Source organism: Littorina saxatilis, linkage group LG1 (assembly GCF_037325665.1).
Source record: "Littorina saxatilis isolate snail1 linkage group LG1, US_GU_Lsax_2.0, whole genome shotgun sequence".
NCBI lineage: Eukaryota > Metazoa > Mollusca > Gastropoda > Littorinimorpha > Littorinidae > Littorina > Littorina saxatilis.
The window spans coordinates 86,459,193-86,477,247 of record NC_090245.1 but is presented as its reverse complement, the minus strand read 5'-3'; the positions used below and the strand labels follow the sequence as shown (position 1 = coordinate 86,477,247).

General features: G+C 45.4%; 1 protein-coding gene across 1 annotated transcript in view; it reads left to right on the top strand.

Moving 5' to 3' along the window:
* The window catches only part of LOC138982612 (putative molluscan insulin-related peptide(s) receptor), a 105,109-nt gene extending 88,958 nt beyond the window's left edge, over window positions 1-16,151 (top strand). Inside the window, exons 17-25 of the mRNA XM_070355943.1 lie at window positions 8,713-8,818; window positions 9,263-9,324; window positions 9,561-9,703; window positions 10,777-10,841; window positions 11,205-11,337; window positions 11,881-12,037; window positions 12,755-12,884; window positions 14,390-14,524; window positions 15,364-16,151. Coding sequence (XP_070212044.1) covers window positions 8,713-8,818; window positions 9,263-9,324; window positions 9,561-9,703; window positions 10,777-10,841; window positions 11,205-11,337; window positions 11,881-12,037; window positions 12,755-12,884; window positions 14,390-14,524; window positions 15,364-16,099 — 1,667 coding nt within the window. The 3' untranslated portion in view covers window positions 16,100-16,151. The remainder of the gene's footprint in view (window positions 1-8,712; window positions 8,819-9,262; window positions 9,325-9,560; window positions 9,704-10,776; window positions 10,842-11,204; window positions 11,338-11,880; window positions 12,038-12,754; window positions 12,885-14,389; window positions 14,525-15,363) is intronic.
* The last annotated feature ends 1,904 nt before the right edge of the window (window positions 16,152-18,055 follow it).

The window sequence follows — 18,055 nt, the reverse complement described above, 5'->3', positions numbered from 1 at the left end:
ATAGTATAACGGGAATATGGATTGAGCGTTGTCGACAGTGACCTTCTAAAAATAGAAACGGGAATATGGATTGACGCCACACGAAGGAAGGGAGATAAACGCTGAAAACACTGGAGAAGATAAGGAAGAGTTACTGGGAATGGACCCAGAGAAAAACTAAAATCGGTTCAGCGCTGCGCGCTGAGAGCACGTGTTGAAATATCTCATCGACCAGGTTGTGTCCGGGGTGTACCTGAATATGGTCACCAAATTTGAAAGAGATCCATCGAGAACTTTGGCCGTGCATCGCGGACACACACACACACACACACACACACACACACACACACACACACACACCCACACCCACACCCACACAGACAGACACAAGTCGTATATCTATATATATATACGACTAGTGTCTGTCTGTCTGTCTGTCTGTCTGTCTGTCTGTTCGCGATGCACGGCCAAAGTTCTCAGTGGATCTTTTTCAAATTTGGACACCGTATTCAGCTACACCCCGGACACAACCTCATCGATGAGATATTTCAACACGTGCTCTCAGCTGTGCGCGCTGAACCGATTTTGTTGTTGTTGTTGTTGTTGTTGTTGTCGGGATCCACTACCAGTAACTCTTCCTCATCTTCTCCAGTGTTTTCAGCCGCGATTATCTCCCTTCCTCCGTGTGGCGTCAATCCATATTCCCTTTACTAGGTTACTATTTTTAGAAGGTCACTGCACGTTACTATTTTTAGAAGGTCTCCAGTGTTTTGCGCAAAGCCGGGTCCCAGGCGCAGCCAGGTATTCGGCTCTACTTCTTCCCGGCGAAGCGGGTTATCATCTAGTAGATAGATATACAGTATATCCCATGACCTCCCTTCTTTGTCTCTGTAAATGTACTCCAGGTATATTTCTTGTATTTCCAATGTTCATCTATGATGTAACTATTGCACTCTTATAACACATACAATCAATCAATCAATCAATCAATATGAGGCTTATATCACGCGTATTCCGTGGGTACAGTTCTGAGCGCAGGGATTTTTAATTTTTTTTTTTAATGCAATTTATATTGCGCACATATTCAAGGCGCAGGGATTTATTGATGTCGTATGAGATGGAACTTGTTTACACAATACATCACGCATTCACATCGGCCAGCAGATCGCAGCCATTTCGGCTCATATCCTACTTTTCACGGCCTATTATTCCAAGTCACATGGGTATTTTGGTGGACATTTTTATCTATGCCTATACAATTTTGCCAGGAAAGACCCTTTTGTCAATCGTGGGATTTTTAACGTGCACACCCCAATGTAGTGTACACGAAGGGACCTCGATTTTTCGTCTCATCCGAAAGACTAGCACTTGAACCCACCACCTAGGTTAGGAAAGGGGGGAGAAAATTGCTAACGCCCTGACCCAGGGTCGAACTCGCAACCTCTCGCTTCCGAGCGCAAGTGCGTTACCACTTGGCCACCCAGTCCAAATAGAGGATAAATAAGGGTGCACGAAATACATCATAGCTGGCTCTACTTTCTGTCGTCCTTGACATTCCAAAATGCACATGTACCTATAGACCGGATGTGCAAGGGGTAACCACGCTTTTGAGAACTTGCGCGAGAGTCGTTCAGTGCTGTAGCTGAGTTTTAGTCTCGACTTGCCGAGACTATCATCGTAGCGTCATAGATTTCATGATGTCTGTCGTCCATCGCGTCATATTAAGGGGACGTAATCTGTTATGTTTCCTTCTATTCGCTGTTCTATTTCTCTCTTGTGATCAACATGACAAGCCGTCGCGATATAACCTTCGTGGTTGAAAACGACGTTAAACACCAAATAAAGAAAGAAAGAACAACATGACCAGCCGTATGTGTTTGAGTGTGTGTGCTCGTGCTCTCAACTAAAACAAAAGTCAAACTAGCAATCGTTAAAAACCCAATCCGTCCGACCAGCACTGCTATGTTCAGACTATGCTCATGTGAAGTTACAGCGTGCCCGGTACATACGCCCTTATCGGTACATCATCGACTACGAGTGTTCTCTGGACAAGCAGTTTAATGCATTTTGCGATTATTTCTAGCTCTTCTGCGTTGCAGTAGGCCCTATAGACGATGAAGGTGTCCAAGATCTCAGGAGATGCGTGTGTAACCATTAGGTATTCAGTCAAATCCGTGTAAGAGGCTTTCAACTGACGGGGACAACCAAGCCACCATAAAATTACATATGCTTATTCCCAATCACATAAAGCATTTGACACAGTCTGAGATGCTAGGTACTGAAAACGCTTACCCGTCTAACACATCAAAGGGAAGCAACCCCATCGCCAAAAAGGCAAACGTCGCCATGGTAACGGGCCGGTACCCCGGGAGTTGCCTCCCATCTAGTGGATACTACGTCACTTCCTATACCAACACGAGGTCATATTCATACGTCTTTTTCAGTCCTTGAGAGTAGGACGTCTGTTTTTTGCGCTCCTGTGGCTTACTCTGGTGTTTGTTGACACCTGCCGGCCACTTTACCTGTCTTCCCGCTTGCTGGTTCCTGTAGTCGGTGAGCTCGTTCCTTTGTCTTTCGTTGACTGGAATTTTTGTTGTAGTTACTGAATTCTGTCCATTTTGGGACTTGTGTTTTCAGTAGCTTTTTTTGTTTTGTCGCCATTTTTGTTGTTGCCAATTTGGCTGACGTAGATCAAAATGTTTTTAAGCCGTTGCTTGCCAGCCTTTGTGGTTGGCGAGCTTGGTTTATTTTCGTTTCTTTGCTGAATTTCTGTCCATTCGGACGTGTTTGTTTCAGTGTTGTTTGTGTTGTCGCCATTTTTGTTGTTGGTCAGTTTGTCTGACTTACTTTTAAGTGGTGTTAAGCCTTTGCTTGCCGGCTTTTGTGGTTGGCGAGCTTGGTTATGTCGTCGTTTCTGACGATAACTGTTGTTTTGTACTGATTTCTTTGTCCTTTTGGGCTTGCGTGTTCAGTAAAATGTTTTGCCTTGGACGCCTTTTTGTATATCAGTCAGTATGACTGACTCGGTTAAGAGGCGGGGAGAAGCCGACGTTTAGAGCTAGTTTTAGTCTAGTCGCTTCCTTTCCTTCCAAACCATTTTTGAGTCACTTGAGAAAAAGTGACTCTATGTAATCGGTCAGTGTTAGTCTGTCCGGCCGGCCGGCCCTTAACGTTGGACTTTTCTCGGAAACTATCAAAGCGATCGGGCTCATATTTTGTTTAGTCGTGACCTCCAATGACCTCTACACTTTAACGATGGTTTCGTTGACCTTTGACCTTTTTCAAGGTCACAGGTCAGCGTCAAAGGAAAAATTAGACATTTTATATCTTTTCTCGGAAACTATCAAAGCGATCGGGCTCATATTTTGTTTAGTCGTGACCTCCAATGACCTCTACACTTTAACGATGGTTTCGTTGACCTTTGACCTTTTTCAAGGTCACAGGTCAGCGTCAAAGGAAAAATTAGACATTTTATATCTTTGACAAAGTTCATCGGATGTGATTGAAACTTTGTAGGATTATTCTTTACATCAAAGTATTTACATCTGTAGCCTTTTACGAACGTTATCAGAAAAACAAGGGAGATAACTAGCCTTTTCTGTTCGGCAACACACAACTTAACGTTGGGCTTTTCTCGGAAACTATAAAAGTGACCGGGCTCAAATTTTATGTGAACGTGACTCATTGTGTTGTGAATAGCAATTTCTTCCTGTCCATCTGATGCCTCATATAATATTCAGAACTGCGAAAGTGACTCGATCGAGCGTTTGCTCTTCTTGTTTATTTGTTGTTTCGGAAGATGCTCGCAATACTTTGTTTATGTTGCTTTTTTCTGCGCCTAGCTCTTTTGTTTGGCGCAGCCGGACACTTGTTTTTTGCCTCCCTTTTTGTTGGCATCGGAGCAGCGCGCTCTGATGTTTTCTATGATGTATTCCTTAGTTCCAGAGATTTGGAGCATGGTTTAAGAGGGGTTGCAGATCTCCACGCCGGTCAGCAGCGTCGCTCTTCCGCCGTCCGTGGGGGATGTCCGGTTTTTGGCTTCCGTGACCGCACCTTTGGATTCCGGTCTAGGAAGTTGGTTTCCGGTCTTGTCGGTTTCGGCTTCCGCGGGGGGCTTTACCGGTAAGTCGAACTGGTCCACCAGCACTCGTCATGCTACCGGACACTCCCTTTTGGGAGACAGTTCTTTGGGGCAAGGTCACTACTTGCATTCCCCTGTTCATACTGCTCCGTTCCCGGCCGTGGCATCGCGTGCAGCAGAACAGAAGAGGCGGTCGTTTTCGGCTGCTTTGTTTCCGGTTCACACCGGAAGCATAGGTCCTCCACCACAATAACGCTCTGCCGTCTGTGCTGGGGTTGACCTAAGACTGGCCTCCGGGCTTCATGGCTTCCGGCCTCAGTCTACACAGTCCTCGTTTCCGCATTGTGCGGTTTCGGCGGCTCCGTTTCTGGCTTCGGCCGGTAGCATAGGTCCACCTACACACGTTCGCGGAAGCGGCGGTGTACGGAGGGACCGCAGACTGGCCTTCGGGCTTCATGGCTTCCGGCCTCAGTCTACACAGCCCTCGTTTCCGCGTTGTGCGGCTTCGGCGGCTGCATTTCTGGCTTCGGCCGGAAGCATAGGTCCACCTACACACGTACGCTGAAGCGGCGGTGTACGGAGGGACCGCAGACTGGCCTTCGGGCTTTATGGCTTCCGGCCTCAGTCTATGCAGTCTTCGTTTCCGCTGTGGCGTTTTCGGCGGCTGCGTTTCCGGTTTCGGCCGGAAGCATAGGTCCACCTACACACGTACGCTGAAGCTGCGGTGTACGGAGGGACCGCAGACTGGCCTCCGGGCTTTTTGGCTTCCGGCCTCAGTCTGTGCAGTCTTCGTTTCCGCTGTGGCGGGTTCGGCGGCTGCGTTTTCGGGTGGCTTGCGGCCAGTTGACAAGAACGCCTGTTGCAGATTCGGACTTTGTTGACTGGCAGCGGCGGCCGTTCCCGGTTTCGGCCGGGATAAACGTTTTCGGTTTTGACTGAAAGCATAGGTCCACCTACACACGTTCGCTTTGGCGCTAGTGTGTGGAGGGACCGCAGACTGGCCTCCGGGCTTTATGGCTTTCGGCCTCAGTCTGTGCAGTCTTCGTTTCCGCTGTGGCGGTTTCGGCGGCTGCGTTTGTTCAGTTTTGACTGTCAGAGAGGGAACAATAGCAGTCGGCTTTCAGCACTCTGTGCTTCAGTCGGGGCAGTCGTTGCTTCACCCGGAGGGTGTTGTGACGTCCGCTTATCCAGGCCGGTGGTCGGATGGTTGGTCTACTTACCCTTTTCCTCACGGTCAAGGGATGAGTGGGGTCGTTTTTCCGGTGTTACGGTTTTCCGGTTTTCGGTTATTCCGTGCTTTCTCCCACCGCTGGATTTATGACTTTGGTCTTTGTCCTTCAATGGTCCACTCTGAGGTTCAGTCGGTGGTCAGCGAAGGGACATGGTCGGGATTTCCGTCAAGGCTCAAGGCTATTCTTGCGGCTGCGGCGGAGGTTACTTCCCGGTACTTTCCTTTTAGGAATCATAGGTCTCTCACCACATGGTCACTCTGTGTCTGTGCTGGGGTTGACCGGAGACTGGCTTCCGGGCTTTTCGGCTTCCGGCCTCAGTCTAAGCAGCCTTCGTTTTCGCATGGTGCGACTTCGTCGGTTGCATTTCTGGCTGCGTCCGGATATACTGTTCCTCTTCTTTCCGGTTGTTTTCTGGGAGAAAGGAACAGCGGTCGCTTTCGGGCGTTCTGGCCTCGGCCGGGGTAGTTGTCTCGTCACCTTTCCTGTGGGGGGGCTTCTGTCCATTCAGTTCCGTTGTCTTGGATGTCATTTGGCTGTTTCTGACTCGCTTTCAGTCAGGGTATCAGTCGGGATGATGTTTCTGGTACGCGGTTTTCCGGTTATCCCGTGTATTGTTTCTGCCTCTGGTGGATGTGACTTCGGCATTGTCTTTCGCTTGGCCACTCTGACTTCAGTCTGTGGCTAGTGAAGAGACATTTTTGGGGGTTTTCTGTAGCAGGTGTGAGCGAAGATCAGGTGCTTGATCCTCACTTCTCTGCCCTTCGGGTTTACGGGTGCCCGGCCTCAGTCGGTGAACAGTTGTTTCAGCCACGGGCTGCTGCTTCTGTCGCACTTCCGGCTTGCCGGAGAGGCTGTTTCTCTTACCGGCGTCTTAGTTACGTCAGGGTTTTAGAAACAACGATTGACCTTTGTGGTCATTGTTGTCTGTCGCTGGGTCCGACTCTGTCTTTCTCTGGCGATCAGATTTGTTCTGGTGTTTCGTCCTAACTTAAGATGTTCTTGAGTTGGCCTCGGAGGTTACATTCAGATTTTCTGGGGGGGCATTGTCTTTGGCAATGTAGGTCTGAGGAGTCATCCTTTGTGGCTTACCTTCTCTCTCAGTTTTGGCCAGTCCTCTCCTTCTGGAAGGGGGGAGCTGGCTAATGTTCCTATTTCTTTCGTTTACCTGTGTACGGCGGGTACTTCGGAATTATGGCTGTCCTACGGGCATCATGGCTTTTAGCCTTGGCCTGTGCGATTGTCTCCTGCATTTCGCAGGTAGCTATGGAATTTCCGGTTCCTGTGTTGGCGGATTTCTAGGCTTTCTTCATCCTCTTTCTGAGGTGAGTCAGTACGACTTCCGTTCGGTCGGGTTTCTTGTTACAGTCACCCTTCTATCACAGGCTACTATGACTATGGCGTTGGCCTGTTGGTCTCAGTGTTTGTCCCTCAGTCTTTCAGACGTGGACATACGCTTGCTGGTTTTTCGCCCAAACTCAGGAGGGCTCTTGATTTGGTCTTGAATATAATTTCCAGCTTTTTCCTGAGAACTCTTTGTCTCGGGAGTCTTTTGGCTGGTCGGCTTCACGTTTTTTCCAGTATGCCTACCAGTCGTGTTTTCGGCTTTGGGTTCTTGATTCGGTTTCAATTACCTACAAGCAGACTGAACTGCGGACTCTATGGCTTTGAGCCATTTTGTTCATGGTTACCGGTCACTCTAGACTTTGTCCTCTGTGACTTCCGCACTTTCGGGTGCTTATGCTTGTTGTATGTAGCTACTTCCTCGTACTTTCTCTTTTTGCTTTTGCACGAACGGGTAGAGGATTTCTGGTTACCATCTCTTTTGAGAGCAGCAGGTCGGCTCTTTACGGCACCTTTCTTTAGCATGCTTTATGGGTGACGATGTCAAAAGATCGCAGTCAGGGTTTTTTCCTGATGTTTTCTTATGTCACTTCCTAAGAGTACCTTGATCGTTTCTTGGTTAGTTTGTACTCTAACGCAGAGTAGCAGACAGTGTGCTTAGGGGGGGTGAGCGTTTCTTCACGTTCTTGGAACTTTAGGAACGCTTATGCTCTTTTTGAGTTTTTATCATCGGGTTGGACGCTGGTACTTCGTACTCAGGTCTCTCTCTTTCTTTTTGCGTGGAGATTGGTCACTCTTCTCTGGAGCTGACCTATATCTCTCAGGTGTTGTCGGGCTTTGGCATTGCCTTCCAATAAAAAGGGGGGGGTGGGGGTCAGATTGTCTTTCCCCTCCTCTCGGCTCGGGTTCATGTAATCCAGGGTTTTTCTTCCTTCCTGGGCCGTTTTCTTTACGGTCTGGGGGGAAGTGTTGGGCACAGCTTTCTGGCTTTCTGAAGTTGTCTTTAGCAAGTTTGGTCTGAGCGACATCCTGGCTGTCTATCAGGATTTTCTATGGCCCCTTCCCGACTTGTTGGCAAGGGTGTTAGAGTGAGTTAGAATTTTCTTTCCCACCGGGCCCTTCATGCCTTTTTTGGCAGCGGGCCAGTTTCTGGCAAGGTTTTTAGAGTGAGTTAGATTTTTCTTTCCCACCGCCTTGTTGATGTTATCTGCTTTATGTGATTGGGAGTAAGCATATGTAATTTAATATACAATTTCTAAAGTAAATTTTCATTTGATTAATATACTTACCCCAATCACATAGTGAAGGCCTGCCCGCCTGCCCCGCTTATGGTTTTTTAATTTCTTTAAAGCCGTATGAATATGACCTCGTGTTGGTATAGGAAGTGACGTAGTATCCACTAGATGGGAGGTAACTCCCGTGTACCGGCCCGTTACCATGGCTACGTTTGCCTTTTTGGTGATGGGGTTGCTTCCCTTTGATGTGTTAGACGGGTAAGCGTTTTCAGTACCTAGCATCTCAGACTGTGTCAAATGCTTTATGTGATTGGGGTAAGTATATTAATCAAATGAAAATTTACTTTAAAAATTTTATATTATGCACCGACTTGACATAGATCAACAGACGTGCCTTTAGAATAAGGTATGTGCAGAGGTGTCTCATCTGAACAGACAACTAAAGCTTGATGTTTTCGTCACACTTTGTCTTTTAGATCTTTATGGGATATACAGGTTACAACACTCGTGATTTGTTATATGGCTTGTATTTCAGTCAAGACCCAGCGGGAATATCAAAGGGACTCACTCGCCAGAGGCTCGTGAGTCCCTTGATATTCATCCGCTGGGTCTTGACTGAAATACAAGCCATATAAAAAACCACTCGTGTTGTAACCTCTATATATATTATGTTAATAAAACCAAGATATATTGAAGGCTGATCACTGATTACAGTGATTAGAAAACTTGTATCTGACCAAGTAGGTTATTGGAGTAAATAGTGATTGCGGCTTTGACAATTTAATGTACTGCTTTGAAAATTGAATGTCTAAACTGCAAGAGGTGTCTGCATTACTCTGTTTAGCAATCGAGACGCCTCTCAATGAGACCATAATTGCTGTGTCCGTCATCGTCGTTCTGCTTGTCATCATCATCATCATCGTTGTCGTCTGGTTCATCGCAAAGAGCAGGTAAGTGCAACCTGCAGCATGCTTCATGCATGGTTAAGCTCAGACATGAGGTTTTTAGGTACATTTACAGCCCCAGCTGAAGGGTTTGTGTGTTTTTGTTGGTCAAAATCAGCACTAAAAGGCTTTGTTCACTTTTAGTAATTTCAGCAAAAATGGAGATATCAAAATCACCTGTCTGAGCTGCTACACTTTCTGCAACAGCAAATGAAATGTCCATTGCTATATGCATATTTTTTTTCTGTTTTCTCTTTGTTGATTGTTTACATGCCAAATTTGCATTTTTCATTTATGCATGAATTCATTTTGATGTTTTTGGTTGTGTCAATTTAGCTTTTATGCAGTCAGATTAGTCCAATGAATCAGATACAAAATATGGTGGCACCAGTTCTTTGTGTGTTTCAGTAACTGTGGCTAATGTTACAGTATCGGTGATTTGTTTTACAGGTTTACAAATCAGGACATGACAGTCATATCACCAAACCCAGGGTATATGCCTTCAGACGACCGTAAGTATGCGCAATGCTTATTTAACTAAGTAGTTCTAATGGATAGTTTTCACAGCTATATTACCCTCATTTCCAGCTCATGATGCCACGGAATTTGTTTTTTAAAAATAGCAAAATAAGAATCTTACGTCTTTTCAACTGGACTTACGTATTGAATATGTAACAATTTTAAACACACAGATGAAAGCCTTATTAAGGACATCAAGAAATAAAGTCGCGCTGTATATGTTTTTCAGTCTACATCCCAGATGAATGGGAAGTCCCGCGTGACAAGATTGAGTTGCTCAAGGAACTGGGTCAAGGGTCATTCGGCATGGTTTATGAGGGCAAGGCCCATGACCTTGTGCCTGGTTATCACGAATACAAGGTCGCTATCAAGGTAAGTCGCGACTGCCACTGTAAAAACAACGGCAGTATCCAGATTTAGCCCCCAATGAGCTTTGTCGTTGCACTGAATTAATGTGAAAATGTTCACTCTTCTTTTCAATCAATCAATCAATCAATGAGTCTTATATCGCGCATATTCCGTGGGTACAGTTCTAGGCGCTCTGCAGTGATGCCGTGTGAGATGAAATTTTATACGGCCAGTAGATTGCAGCCATTTCGGCGCATATTTACCTTTCACGGCCTATTATTCCAAGTCACACAGGTATAGGTAGACAATTATTAATTGTGCCTAAGCAATTTTGCCAGGAAAGACCCTTTTGTCAATCGTGGGATCTTTAACGTGCACACCCAATGTAGTGTACACGGGGGGAGGTTCGGACACCGAAGAGAGTCTGCACACAAAGTTGACTCTGTGAAATAAATTTCCGCCGAACCTGGGATCGAACTCACGCTGACAGCGGCCAACTGAAAACAAATCCAGCGCGCTACCAACTGAGCTATATCCCCGCTATATCCCCGCCTTTTAGCATGTGATGTCACTTCCATGGGGACATATCTGGAGTAAGCCAAAACAACATCATTGTTATAAAAGAACTTTATGGGCAGATGAAGGATAAACAATATTTACACATACTTTTTTGCTTATTTCTCTGTTCTCTCTGGTTAGTCTCAGATACAGAAAACAGGGTCTTAAAAAGGGGACATGTAAGAAATGTTAAGTCCTTTGTACTGGAAACTTGCATTCTCCCAGTAAGGTAATATATTGTACTACGTTGCAAGCCCCTGGAGCAATTTTTTTATTAGTGCTTTTGTGAACAAGAAACAATTAACAAGTGGCTCTATCCCATCTCCCCCCTTTCCCCGTCGCGATATAACCTTGAACGGTTGAAAACGACGTTAAACACCAAATAAAGAAAGAAAGAAAAAGGGGACAGTCTGAAATTGGGGGAGTGGGTCTTGAAAGAGTAACTGCACTGTATATCATAAAGATGTTTGACACAACTGTTATTTCTCTGGGGATTTCATTGTATGTATCAATAATCAGTGTGTTGGTGATTTTGACAGACGGTGAATGACAATGCTGGTTTCCAAGAGAGAATGAACTTCCTGAAAGAAGCGACGACCATGAAGTAAGTTGTTTTTGCTTTTGATGTTGTTGTTCGTTTCCCGCATGTTGTACAACTAGTCCGCAGGGTATAGGTAAGACAGCCAACGTTCTAAATCAAGCATAAGAAATCCGAAACAGGTAGCCTGCTAAGGGACTAACGATAATCAGTTTTGAGATAGAAAGTGCATGTCCTTTTGAACAATTCTCTAACATTTTACTCTTTCAAAGCATGTTTCCCTTATTTGTTTACACCATGTCGGTACATGGCACCCATGGGCTCTTTGGAATCCTTCAAATGCAAGCTCCAAAATAGCAGTATTAAATTGTATTATGCAGCTTCTCTCGTTTTATATACATGTAAATATTAACTGAGTGTCATTTTCAGGACATTTGACTGCTACCATGTGGTCAAGCTGATTGGAGTGGTGTCCAGAGGACAGCCCGCACTGGTCATCATGGAGCTCATGGCTAACGGCGATCTCAAAAACTACCTACGGATGCACCGACCAGATGAAGAGGTCAGTGCTGGATTGATAGAGAGGTGTAATATAATAGCCCAGTGGTTAAGACCAGAGCTGCCAACTGCTATGCTTTCAGCGTAGCAAGCTACATTTTAAGACAAATTGCTATGCTGGTACGCCAGGCTTAAAATGCATGAAATTGCATAAATGCGAATGTGCAAATACATTTTAAACAATGTTACGCTTAAATACCATTCGCTACGCTGAAAACTCCAAAAACAATTCTAAATTGCTATACTTGAGGCTTCACAAGGGTTGGCAGCTCCGTAAGACATCGGCCTTGAAGCTTGATGAAAATGCAGGAACTTTGTTGTCAGCATGTAATATGCTGTCAATAAGCTGTCTCTGGTCTTTCTCGAATCTTGCATATTTTGATTTTTGTTGCCTTTTACTATATTCAGAGCTTCAGCAGTTAAGCTTGTGGAACAGTGCTTATCTTGTGATCGCTTCAGCTCCTAGGAGTAAGTACCCTGACCTTTTTGCCACAGCACTCGTGGTTACAGATGTGTGGGTCAGTAACGTGTTATTTCTGTGTTGCAGGACTGCATCGGAGACCCACCCACCGTGAAGGAAATTCTACAGATGGCTGGCGAGATAGCTGATGGCATGGCATATCTTTCGGCCAAAAAATTTGTACATCGAGACTTGGCAGCTAGAAACTGTATGGTGTCAGAGAAAAAAATCGTCAAAATTGGAGGTGAATGTGGGGCGGGTTTTTTTTTTAGTCCGAGAAGGCTTTGAGGGGAGGAAGGGAGGGTTGAGAGCTTGATGTGTGGTCTAGCTACTGATGATGCACATGCACAAGTGAATCGATTCATGGGTGTACTCATGTGTTGTCTACTTGAGTTGGTAGCTAGAACAGTTGCAAGTGGAGTCATTTCATGACTTTTCTTCTAGTTCAGGTAAAGAGGATATGTATGCATTTGTCTTCCATTGATTCTGTATGAAATAAGGCGTGTATGGCTGCTGTGTTTATAAACTTGACAGTTGTTTTCTAAAATGAGTTCATGACGGCAGCATTCCATCAAAGGCCATCTTTTCTGAACCAGAATGAATAGAACGAGTCTTATAAGGTTGAGGCACTAATTCACTGAGTGTGTCATTTTTCATTTATTTCTTCTTACAAAAACATAGTGTTTTATTCTTTGTTCCCATCATGATTGAAGCCTTTTGTCAGGCTTTGTCTTGAGGCTGAGAGACCTATAATTGTGCTTGAAGCCTGCATTGTTCTTTACCCTAATGAAAGATGTTCTCTGCTCAAAACAAGCCTGTACTTCTGGATTTCCTTACAGTTTCTTGACACCTGTTTTGTGCTTGTTTCAGATTTTGGTATGACACATGACATTTATGAAACAGAAGCCTGTACTTCTCCATTTCATTACAGTTTCTTAACACCTGTTTGTGCTTTTTTCAGATTTTGGTATGACACGTGATATTTATGAAACGGACTACTACAGAAAAGGCAACAAAGGCCTGCTGCCTGTACGGTGGATGGCGCCAGAGTCGCTGAAAGATGGTGTCTTCACCACAATGTCTGATGTCTGGTAAGACACTTTTGTCTTTTTCACCTTTGTGCTTTGAGGGATTGACTGCCTAATTTTTGTTTTAAAAAGATCCAAAAACAGCTAGACTGCCAATGTTCCAATTGATGATTACTTCGCCGGCATTTTGCAAGCGAGTAGCCACACGATCTTGAGATAAGTTCTTTATATGTTTCATAAGTGTCTGTCTGTCTGTCTGCTTCAAAGACCTTTGGGTCGACGTACTGGTAAATGTAACGTTTTGTTTTGTCAATAATCAACGTTCCAATTACCTACCATTCTTGGTTTTTACGTTTAGTCAAGTTTTGACTAAATGTTTTAACGTAGAGGGGGAATCGAGACGAGGGTATGTGTGTGTGTGTGTGTCTGTCTGTGCGTGTGTGTGTGTAGAGCGATTCTGACCAAACTAATGGACCGATCTTTATGAAATTTGACATGAGAGTTCCTGGGAATGATATCCCCGGACTTTTTTTTCATTTTTTCGATAAATGTCTTTGATGACGTCATATCCGGCTTTTTGTAAAAGTTGAGGCGGCACTGTCACACCCTCATTTTTCAATCAAATTGATTGAAATTTTGGCCAAGCAATCTTCGACGAAGGCCGGACTTCGGTATTGCATTTCAGCTTGGTGGCTTAAAAATTAATTAATGACTTTGGTCATTAAAAATCTGAAAATTGTAAAAAAATAAATTGTTTTATAAAACGATCCAAGTTTACGTTCATCTTATTCTTCATCATTTCCTGATTCCAAAAACATATAGATATGTTATATTTGGATTAAAAACAAGCTCTGAAAATTAAAAATATAAAAATTATGATCAAAATTAAATTTTCGAAATCAATTTAGAAACACTTTCATCTTATTCCTTGTCGGTTCCTGATTCCAAAAACATATAGATATGATATGTTTGGATTAAAAACACGCTCAGAAAGTTAAAACGAAGAGAGGTACAGTAAAGCGTGCTATGAAGCACAGCGCAACCGCTACCGCGCCAAACAGGCTCGTCACTTTCACTGCCTTTTGCACTAGCGGCGGACTACGTTCAGTTTCATTCTGTGAGTTCCACAGCTTGACTAAATGTAATAATTTCGCCTTACGCGACGTGTTTTATTTGAAAAGGTTTCAGTGAATTGTCTTACAACCAGCTCTTTGGGTAAATAAAACGTAATGTATCAATTGAACATTTCTTCTTTGAGCCATGTGAAGTCAGAGGCCCACTAAACCTCATTATTAGTCAGCTGGCCGAGCCTACAAACCTGCGTTCAATTGTAAAAAATAATTTTAACTAGGCTGGTTCGAGACATTAATTTAATTTGTAATTTTGGTTGTCATCGATACAGCCATTGTTCTACAAGACGGTGCTAGCAATGACTGTCAAGATCTGTGTCAAATGTCATATTTTGGTCCAAAATGCTAATAACGTATAATATATGCAGAAAACGAAATCGGGCAACAACAAAATATTGTGTTACATTTGACATTCAACATTTGTGCCCTGTGCTGCAGGTCATATGGAATCGTGATGTGGGAGATGGCCACGCTGGCAGCTCAGCCGTACCAAGGCCTGTCTAATGAGGAGGTGGTCAAATTTGTCAGCGAAGGCCGCCTCATGGAGCAACCACCTGGCTGTCCACCCAAAGTGTAAGTCATCACTTGACTGTTCGCTTTCTATTTTACTCAAGTTCAGAGTGTTGAATTCAGTGTCGTCAAGTCATCACTTGACCGTTCGCTTTCTATTTTACTCAAGTTCAGAGTGTTGAATTCAGTGTCGTCAAGTCATCACTTGACCGTTCGCTTTCTATTTTACTCAAGTTCAGAGTGTTGAATTCAGTGTTACGTCAAGTCATCACTTGACCGTTCGCTTTCTATTTTACTCCAGTTCAGAGTGCTGAATTCAGTGTTGCATTTATCTGACTGCATGCATGTATTCATGTTTCCAAGCCCTGAGACTTGGGCTGTGAACTTGGGTTCTTTATCATGCGCATGCATGCACACGGTGGTGTTCAGACACTGAGGAAAGTCTGCACAAAATTATCTCAATGAAATAAATCCCTCGCTGAACCAGGGAATCGAACCCACGCCGATAGCGACAACTGGTTTTAAAAGCCAGCGCCGCTACGGACTGAGCTATCTCCCCACACCTACATGGTTGTCCTTGTGTGTACTTTCTAACCGGGACCCATGTACGTGCATTTGCTTCAGATGGAGCATATTAAAATGTACATTCAGTCCTCAAAATTCGCGTCTTTGTGTATGTATGTTCTAACCATGACCCATGTGTGCGTGTGCTTCAGGTGGAGCATATTATAATGTACGTTAAATGGCGGGGTAAGAACGGTCATACACGTATAAACACACGAGTGTAGGTGGGAGCTTCGGCCCATGAATGAAGAAGAATAAAATGTACATTTAGTCCTCAGAATTCCCGTCTTTGTGTCTATTTTCTAACCGTGACCCATGTGTGTGTGTTTGCTTCACAGGTGGAGCTTGATGCAGAAGTGCTGGCAGTACCGCGCCAAGCACCGGCCCACCTTCATGACCATCATAGAGGAGCTGGTGCCAGACCTGGAGCCCAACTTCCAGAACGTGTCCTACTTCTTTAGCGAGGAGAGCCACGGGGACGGTGGTGGGGGGGAAGTGGGGGTGGAGGCTCGCATGAACGCCCTCAGCGCGCACAACGCGGGCCTGGACGATGAGGAGGATGAGGAGGAGGAGGAGGATGAGGAGTATTACGACGGGGAGCTGGAGGACGATATAGACGATGTGGTCTTCGCGGGCATGAACTCGCACGAGGAGTCGCGCATTCCTTTCATGTCGGCCGAGGACCATTCGCACGGGGGACACAACAACCCCCACCTCCCCCCTCCACCACCCCCGGGCGGTCAAGCAGCCTGCGGACACCACTCCCCCTCCCACGGAAACCGAGGAGCGTCTTCATCTTCTTCGTGGGTGAGGGGAGCGGGGGCTAGCCGGGGTCCGAGCGGGCTGGTGGGGGCCGGAGCGGGGTCTGGGTCTGGGTCGCCCGTGGAGTGCATGATGATGGAAGAGCTGCCCAACGGTCATCGCTTCTCCACCTGTTCTTCCCCCACCTCCGCCAACGCTCCCAGCGACGACAGCAAGGGGAGCAGCAAAAGCTCGGGCAGTTACTCTCACATGAACGGTGTGGCCAACGGCCATATATACAACCCTTACTCCCAGAGGACGAAACCGTGCTAACCTCACTTCATGGAGCAAGCATACCCGCCCCCTACTACCCCCCCCCCCCCCCCCCCCCCCACTCCCTCCCACTACATCCCTCCTCCATCACTACCCATCCTATACCGTCTGCCTCCTCTCCCCTCTCCTGAGCTGGGCGTGTGAGGATGCTGTGTGTATCGCATTCTTATGATGCAAGAAAGGCCTCAACTTCTGTGAGAGAAATGATGAAGTCGGTTCTGAATCTTGCATGGGATCCGTTAGGAAAAGCAGTGTTGGCTACTCGCACTTGCAGTCTAGCAGGATTGCACTTCTGGGGTGAACTTTGTGCAAGTGTTGGCAGTTGTTCTTCATAAAGCAAGGCCTTTACTTCTTCACATGCCTGGGCGGGAGATGCATTGTGCAGGAAGGGCTGATACTTTATCACACCTTTAAGAGGAAAACTCCCCAGGGGAAGTTTCTGCAAGTGTGGAAGCTGCTCGTTATGAAGGAGAGGCTTTTACATCTGCACATGCCTGAGGGGAAAGTGCAAGGCCCATGCTTCCTGACATGCTTGAGAGTAAATTTCCGGTATATTCTGTGGAGGCAGCCCTGAAACATATTTTCAAGGGACTGGGGCTGGCGATGGAGTGAGATTTTCATGGAGGTGGATGGACGCACTGAGCGTTGTGAGTGTTTAGTCATAACAGCTGTGAGGAGGTACCTTGTTCTTCAAACAGACCACATTTCACTGTGACCCAAAACCGGTTGGAGTGGAGTAGTACCCACAAAGACTTCCCATTTTCCCATCAAGTGTTGTGCAGTTTATCTGGCCCACTGTGCTAGTGCAGTGTGACGATCCGTATCTGATCTGGGCCTATTGTGTTTCTGCTCATCACAAAGATAAAACCTTTGCATTGCTCTGAAAGTGAAATGAAAGCCCCCCTCAATGTTCAAAGCATGAACAGAGGTACTTCTGAAGTTCGGGGCTATTTGATTTCATGCAGTCAAAGTTTGAGAGTGCGGCAGGTGAGGTTTGGCTAAATTGTGAATGGACTCCAAGCCTCCTGATTCTGAACTGCTCTGTGGATGCGGCTATACACTGGTATAAACCAGCCACCTGGAATTTTTCGCCAAAAAAATTATATGGGAAAAGACACACATTTCACTTTCAATAAAGTAGCATGTGTTTAGTCATTGCCGAGGCTGTAAATGTGATGTCCGTGAGAAACTTGCTGCTGGACAGAAGTGATAACTGAGTGGGAATTTTCTAGTGTGTAGTTGTGCGTGATGTATAACACCAGGTGTCTGGTAGAGGGAGTGTTGTGTGACTGAGTTGATGACTGTGCATATGTGGATGTGCGTCAGTCCGTGTTTGCTTGGGCATGAATACTGTTGAAAGTTGAAAGGGTTGCTTGTGTACCTGTCAGCAACTGGAAATGTGTGCAATGGCAACACATTATGCTCCATCAGAAGAGTGTGAAATTGGAAGTCATGGATGCCTTGGATGTATAGAAATGCATGTCAAAACCCACAAGCATCACACAGAATCCGACCAGGAATCTGATGACTAAAAAGTGAAAAGATTGCAGCATGAGTGCTCTGAGGGACACCACCTGGCCAGAGGAGACAGCGCTACAAAAGAAGCTATACGGCCCCAGAGAGGACTTGGAGAGGACAGCACGTTTTGCCCTGCAGTCCGGACTGACGATCTAACAGCGAACGACAAGAAGAAGAAGAACTCATTGAAAAATAACATGAACTTTTTGGAATATAGCACTGCATAGTGCCTGGGAACCAACTACACGAGCTGTAGAAAGTGGGGGAAAAAAGAACCAGACACTTCTGATCTTGAAATTCCCACAAGAGACGCTGTTGATGTGTTGTAACAAAGTAAAAGCCAGTTTCCTGGCTTTGAAAATTTAAAAGTTCAGAGATTGGATTTGAAAATACAAACTCCTGTGGTTTCAAAGAATTGAGACTGATGCCCCTTTTTGA